We start from the raw sequence: 7,644 nt of genomic DNA on the forward strand, positions 1-7,644 counted from the left end.
ATAGTCTGAAGGACAGTGGACCGGCCCATGGCTGAAAAAGGTCGCTGACCCCTGGACCAGGCTGAGAACCCCTGATCTAGTCCAACCCCTTGCAACGCAGGAATATGTAACTGCCCTGGGTAGGGAATTGAATTTGCAACCATGGCATTTCAGCACCATGCTCTAGCCAACTGAGCTATCCAGGCCAGATAATGATGATATTATTATTACAGTGGTACCTTGGCTTAAGTACTTAATTTGTTCCGGAGGTCCGTTCTTAACCTGAAACTGTTCTTAACCTGAAGCACCACTTTAGCTAATGGGACCTCCCGCTGCTGCCGACCCGCCGGAGCACGATTTCTGTTCTCATCCTGAAGCAAAGTTCTTAACCTGAAGCACTATTTCTGGGTTAGCGGAGTCTGTAACCTGAAGCGTATGTAACCTGAGGTACCACTGTATTATTATTATTAGCACATTTGAAACACATTATTTCTCTCAAAGACCTCTGGGCACCAGAGCTTACCCATCACAGAGCTATAATTCCTAGTAACCTTGAAACTAAAGTGGATCTATTGAAACATTTGTCATCCTTTGATGAAGTAGAGAGAGAAAAATAGGGAAAGCTATTCCACTGGAGCAAATCACCCCCTTCTTTGATTATAAAATGTGTGACCAGCCACCCCATGTGCAGCCCTATTAAAAATATTTTTCATCTTTCAAGGAAAAAAGGCAGAGTATAAATAAATATATATACATATAATATGTATCAATTATAAATATATAATCCCGAGAATCAGTTGGACACTTAATTTATGATGGACGTATATATTTTTATTCCTGACTTTTTGAAACCGCTTAATTGCCGCGGGGGGGGGGACAACAACCTCTAAGCGGTATATAAAAAATGAAGCGTGTGTTTCTGCGGGGAGGGGGGAATAAGAACACGAGCAGCACACAAAAATGGCTTCTCTGGCTCACAACAAGGGAAAAAGCAGATTAGCATCTCGTCTGGCCAATGGCGGCGGCCGCGGTGTCCAGCAGGAGGCGGGGCAATATATTAACCCGCCCCTCACTATGAAAAGCCTGCCAGCCTTTCTCAACCTGTGGGTCCTCAGATGTTGTTGAACTACAACTCCCATCACCCCTAGCTAGCAAGGCCAGAGCTGAGGGATGATGGGAGTTGTAGTCCAACAACGTCTAGGGACCCACAGGTTGAGAACGGCGGCTTGCGCATGCGCCCCCTCTCTCGCTCTCTCGTGGGGGCGGAGCCTAAGCCGGAGAGGCAGCTGAATCCTCTCGCTGGGAGGAGGGGAGAAGAGGGAACGAGCGCGGCTGGACCCGGAAGCGGAAGTGGCCGCGACGGCCTCGATGGCGGCTCCCTTGGCAACGGGCGCCGCCAGGGAGCTTTGAGGAGGAGGAGGAAGGGAGGGTCTTCCATCGCCGGAGCGCCGGCGGGCAGGCCCGAAGGGATGGCGGAGAAGTTCGACTCCCTGGAGGAGCACCTGGAGAAGTTCGTGGAGAACATCCGGCAGCTGGGCATCATCGTCAGCGACTTCCAGCCCAGCAGCCAGGCGGGCCTCAACCAGAAGCTGTGAGTGCCCCCCCTTCTCAGCCCCCTCCTCTCCCTGCGCCCCCAGAGCTACCTGCTCCGAAGGCTCGGGGCTGGCGAGAGCAGTATTGTGGGGAGCGGCTGTTTCCTTGTGCGCCATTATACCCTAGTGGGTTAATCGACTGTCGCTTTATTTGATATTAAGTTGTCGATTTTAATAATAATAATAATAATAATAATAATAATAATAATAATAATAATAATTTATTATCTGTACCCCGCCCATCTGGCTGGGTTTCCCCAGCCACTCTGGGCGGCTTCAGCAAAGACCAAAGATACACTAAGATGTCACACATTAAAAACTTCCCTGAACAGGGCTGCCTTAAGATGTCTTCTGAATGTCAGGTCGTTGTTTATCTCTTTGACATCTGGTGGGAGGGCGTTCCACAGGGCGGGCGCCACCACCAAGAAGGCCCTCTGCCTGGTTCCCTGTAGCTTTGCTTCTCGCAATTAGGGAACCGCCGGAAGGCTCTCGGTGCTGGATCTCAGGCTGAACGATGGGGGTGGAGACGCTCCTTCAGGTATACTGGGCTGAGGCCGTTTAGGGCTTTAAAGGTCAGCACCAACACTTCGAACTGTGCTCGGAAACGTACTGGTTGATTTTAAGTCATTATCATGTATCGATTGTGGTTTGCTCGTGTCAGGTTGCCAAAAGATGTGTGATCTTGTATATATTTTCCCTCTACACTTTGCCCTGCATGCGGTCATATAGAAAAGTGAAAAACGTGATATGGTTAAGATCCCTTTTTTGTGGGATGCTCTTTCCCCAGGGATGCTCGCCAGGTGCCATTGTTGTGCATCTTCAGGTCCCAGGTGAAAACTTACCTCTTAACCCAAACCTTTGGCTTCTTACTCTATGTATTTTTATTATTACGTTTATATCCCACTTTTCCTCCCAGTAAAGGAGCTCAGGGTGTCCTGCACAGTTCGCCTCCCTCCCCATTTATTCTCTCAACAACCCTGTGAGGTAGTCTAGGCCAGTGTTTTTCAACCACTGTTCCGTGGCACACTAGTGTGCCGCGAGATGTTGCCTGGTGTGCCGCGAGATGTTGCCTGGAGGGAGGCGGGCGAGTCGGGTGGCGAGAGGCGGGGCGGCGACGGCGAGGAGAGGCCGCCCAGCGGAAGTAGCGATGGCCACTATCGTGGATGGCGTGGTTTCAAAAGAGGATTAGACAGAATCATGTAGAAGAAAGACATGTTCAGTTTCCACTGTTGGAGACTGCATGCCCCTGAATACCAGTTCTTGGGAGCTACAAATGTGAAATTACACACACATTCTGCTTGTCAGCTTCCAATAGGTATCTGGTTGGCTATTAGGAGAGTAGGATGCTGGACTACATGGGCTATTGGCCTGATCCTGCAGGCTCTTCTTGCATTCTTACTCCTGAAATTGTCTTTGATTAGACAGCTGGTAGTCAGAAGTCTATAAAAATGGAGGTTACATTGCTGGTCATTGCTAATAGATGAAAGGTCCATATGCGTATTTGTCAGGGGCTCAGGAACAGAGGCACAGGGGAGAGAGGAAATGGAGAGCGAAGGGGAAGAATCAGAGGGCAGCGTAGGGGAGTATGGCAGTGACCCGAGAGATTCCATGAGCTTCTCCAGCGAATCAGAAGATTCCCAGAAGGAGGCGGCGATGGTCAGGGCAAGGGGGGTCCCAGGGGGGACACACCAGAAACAAGGGGCTAGCGGGGACTCCCAAAGCAGCAGCTGGAAATCAGGACCAGCTTCCCCACCAGAGCGTAGTGGGGGGGAAGAGTCCCATGTGTCAGGGCCAGCGTCTCCTCCAGCAGGGAGAGAAGATGAGTCAGGGCTGACCACGCCTCTATCGGAGAGTGGGGGAACGGAGGGGAGGTCAGGTCCAGCTAGCCTCCCCGAAGGGGGAAGCAGTGACAGGAGCAGTGTAACGGTCAGGAGGAAGGTTGCCGGCTGGGCGCGCGCGCCAAGTTCGAATGTACAGGCGCGTGGGACAGCAGAAAACCCGGATTGGGAACCAGGTCCTAAAGCCCGCCGGAGGCAGGGGGAAGACTCAGGGGACTCAGCGTCAGAAGAGTCTAGGAAGGGCGAGACCCCAGCTGACAGGCGGAGCCAGAGGAGGAAAGAGCAAAGGAAGAGGTGGAGCAAGGCTAGAGTCTTAAACTGGTGTCTGGGGGGAGGAGGTTCAGACGGAGCTTCAGCGGTCTAGAGTTTCAGACGTAGAGCTGCACGCCGCGGCTGTGAAAGTGAAAATGAACTTCAATAAAGACTTTAGTATATAACAACGAACTGGCGTTGGTCCTTTGTGAGCTGGGACCTCGGGCAGCTCTGACAGTATTGTTTTGAAAAGCCACCTCCTCTATGGATTTAGAGAATGAAGGGATTGAGATCTGCCAGTATTTGGTTTTCTAGTGGTTCTTTTTATTTTTGAGAATGCTCTTTTAGTGTCTTTTAAAAATTACTTATAGGAATACAGACTAGTGCAAATTGTTGTGACTATTGTCTTAGTAGTTCTGGGAATGAATAAACCTATGTTTCCTTCTCCTAGGAATTTTATGGTTACAGGCTTGCAAGATGTTGACAAGTGCCGGCAGCAGCTTCATGATATTAGTGTGCCTTTGGAAGTCTTCGAGTAAGTGTTTTAACTTCACATGGTTACAGGCAATACTTATCTCCAAAGCCTATTGGTAATCGCCTTGGGAAAAGCATCTTGGTCTTCTTCATCTTAATGATTTTGATGAACAGGGCTAGACAGCAAACGTCTGTACTCTATAGAGCATAGAAGTAGTACTCTTCTGGTACTTTACTCTTCTGGACTTTAAGAAGCATCTTGCAGAATATTACTTCATACCTTTTCTCAGTTTTTCTCCCCTCGGGTATAATTCTCGGAATAGTTTGGCTTTCAGCATCTGTTTAAAAAGGCAGTTCTTGTTGATGCTAACTGAGCTAGGTGAACTTGTCGTAGTGCTTCTTAAAGTAGCCTGTATATTCAGTATTGATGTAAAAATGTCAGCAACATGTTCTTAGTTGCATATCTAATACATAATCTAGTGTGTCTTGTTTTAGAAAGTGTTGTGAATAGATGATCTATAGGTCTGTTTTACACTGTATGGAAACCTATCTATCAAACCTGACATACGATTTATTTCCTCAGATATATAGATCAAGGCCGTAATCCCCAACTTTATACTAAAGAGTGTTTGGAAAGGGCTCTTGCTAAAAATGAACAAGTGAAGGGCAAAATTGACACTATGAAGGTAAGATAAAGGTGTTTCTCAAATAACATGTATTCACTAATAGATAAATAGTCTCACTAAGATGAAACACAAAATATATAGCAAAGTTATTGGACTTGATAGGCTTTGCCTCTATATTGGCAGTCTTCACCGATTATATCTGAAGGATCAAATTCTGTAACAAGAATTCAAAGTGTATTTAGAAATTAAGAATGGTCTGCAAATTGCAACTGATTGATAGTACCTAGAGTTTTCACAATCTGAGAGTGTTTCTAGATCCAGTTTTGTCATTTGAGGTTAACTGGTCCAGGCTTGGATCATCTGAAGTAACTGCAGCAACTGTGACCTTTGCTGCACAAGGATCCTCTCTGCCACTCCTACCTATACTCCAGTAATTTCCTGGATTGCATTGATATAATGCAAGGTTACCTTTTGAAAACGATTCAGAGCTGCAGTTCAAAGTATAGCTCCCAGCCAATAACTGGGGCCAGTCAGTTGGGCAGTTTGTGCTCCCCCAGGTAGCCCTGACATCTGAAGGAAGGCATGTGATGACTTTAGAAATAGGATCACCTTAGCTGTGGGACATTGCTTATGAAGTGTAGCTATCCACCGCTAGGAAGGCTCCCTTGGGCCTACATAGTCTTTTCGTTACTAGGCAATTTAAAAAATATGCTAAGTCTTTAATCTTTGGTTCATTAATTTAATCTTGCTGTTAACTTGATTTTTATTTTATAAGCCACTCTGGTGGGGTGTGTGACAATGCAGTGTAGTATATCATTCTGAATAAGCTTTCTAAAGACTAAGTTAAAATATTAATTTGGCTCTAGATGAAATGAATCGTGTGACTTGTTTTTATTGTATTTATTTCTTAAATTTGTATGGTGCCGTACATTTGTATATCCAAGGGCAGTTCGCAACATAAAAATACAAAATAAAAACACAAAATTCATAATAAAAACAAGAACAAAACTAAAATGTTAGTCCCCCTCCCCACCTCCTCCCAAAACAAGTTTAAAAGGGTATCAGATGTTAATCAGCCAAATGGCTTGTTGAAGAGGAACATTTTCACCTGGCCCCTAGAGGTGTGTAATGTAGGCACCAGCCTTCCATTTGCCTTAGGGATCTTTGGACATTTCCCTTCAAGAAGGCGCTCCCTGGGCTACAGTGGCAAACTGCTTTGGAAACTGAATGGAGCTCCCAGAGGACTTTGTTAACCTCCTTGGGTGCAAGCCGAAACCTTCTGTTTACAAGGAGTTATAAGCACCACTGTGTTGGGTACAGAGTGGGGTGGGGGCTTCATGTACATTCACCAGGTGTGTAGAGTGCATTTGTGCCTGAGATACTATAAAGTAGGTCAGTAGTAGCTTGATCAAGTCCTTACTTACTTTCTGTCAAATAAAACTGCTAGCACATGGTGGTCTTGGTTGTTGGTACTGTTGCTAATACTATCTCCCTCCCACCCCCAGTGCTAATAAAAGGCGAAAGTTTCCCTGCTTGACACTTTTTCTTTTTCTTCTTAGAAATTCAAAAGCCTATTGATTCAAGAGCTGACTAAAGTCTTCCCAGAGGACATGGCCAAGTACAAAGCTATTCGGGGTGAAGATTCATCTCCTTAATTACATTCTGTATTGTACTGTGTTCTTCTCCAGACACCGCTGATAGGTTATTGTGGCAATATTTGACATAACCAGAGGACTGAAAGTGCTGTATCCACGGAAGCATTGATTAAATGTTTTGTTTCTTGGAAAAGATGCAAGCTGATTCTCCAGTACAACATCTGAAGTCATTCAGGTTTCTAAGGACTTCAGTAAGAAGCCAACAACTGTGAAACAGTCTTTAAGGGGACTTCCGGCTTTAAGGGGACTTCCGGCTCAAGCCTATCAACATTGCTTTTTGTAAGATCCCATTTTGCATTACTTAGCATATATCTTTCTTATATAAAGTGGGGTCAGGCAGCTATATGTCTGCTGTTGAAGCTGTGCCACCTACCAAATGGAGAAGCAGAATAGTTGCTGTAATCTCTCTTCCTGGGTAATTAATAGGTTTGTCCATACTTTTTCATTATACCTTGGTCTGCAGGAAGAGTAGAATGATTCTATGATGCTATATGAAAGAATAAACAAGAACATTTGCAATATTGTGCATGTGCAGTTGATATATTCTTTATAACCTGCTCAGTTTTGTATGGTTAATGCAAATGCCAAGCTTCTGATATTGAGTTAGGTTGCAGCCTTGCTGGATTAAATTTGTATAGTAAAGTTGTTTATTTCCCCCCGCCTCCAAACTTCCATACGGTCTCTTGGGTTTTTTGCATGGTAGATGAGAAATGTCAATCTACATTTTAATCATCAAAGGTATTTACATGCTATACCTTGTGGGCGGCATCTAATTCATATCCATCTGCTGCTGGAAGGCATCAGTCAGTATAATGGAGGAGGTAGTTTGTGGGGGTTGGTGGAGGGATACACCCTTACTAAGACATGGCAGCTATAAACTAGCTCATAATTGTATCTTCATTACTCTGCAACTGTAGCAGTCAGTGCTGATTTGCATAGCTATCAAATGTACTGTATATGAAAAGGTCTAATCCAGGGGTCTGCAACTTTTAAGACAAAAAGAGCCACTTGGACCTGTTTCCGAAGAAAAAAACAACTGGGAGCCGCAAAACCATTGCGACATTTAAAACAAATATAACACTGCATATATTGTTTCTTACCTTAATGTCCGATCTGACAGCGGGCGGGAAGGTGACGTCGGGACAGTGCGTGACTAACGCACGCACCGCCCCCATGCGACGTCACAGCCAGTACAGCGCCCGCCACAGTGGGGAGTGTCGGGGCGCGC

At 45.7% G+C, this 7,644-nt stretch overlaps 1 protein-coding gene across 1 annotated transcript; it reads left to right on the forward strand.

Moving 5' to 3' along the window:
* Positions 1-1,317: 1,317 nt before the first annotated feature.
* MED10 (mediator complex subunit 10) lies at positions 1,318-6,937 on the forward strand. Its single transcript, XM_081206663.1, has 4 exons — positions 1,318-1,570; positions 4,113-4,196; positions 4,719-4,821; positions 6,321-6,937. The coding sequence occupies exons 1-4, from the start codon at positions 1,449-1,451 to the stop codon at positions 6,414-6,416; spliced, it is 405 nt and encodes a 134-aa protein (XP_081062789.1). The 5' UTR covers positions 1,318-1,448; the 3' UTR covers positions 6,417-6,937.
* The last annotated feature ends 707 nt before the right edge of the window (positions 6,938-7,644 follow it).

The sequence above is a fragment of the Podarcis bocagei genome (assembly GCF_964188305.1).
Source record: "Podarcis bocagei genome assembly, chromosome: 8".
In the NCBI taxonomy this organism is placed as follows: domain Eukaryota; kingdom Metazoa; phylum Chordata; class Lepidosauria; order Squamata; family Lacertidae; genus Podarcis; species Podarcis bocagei.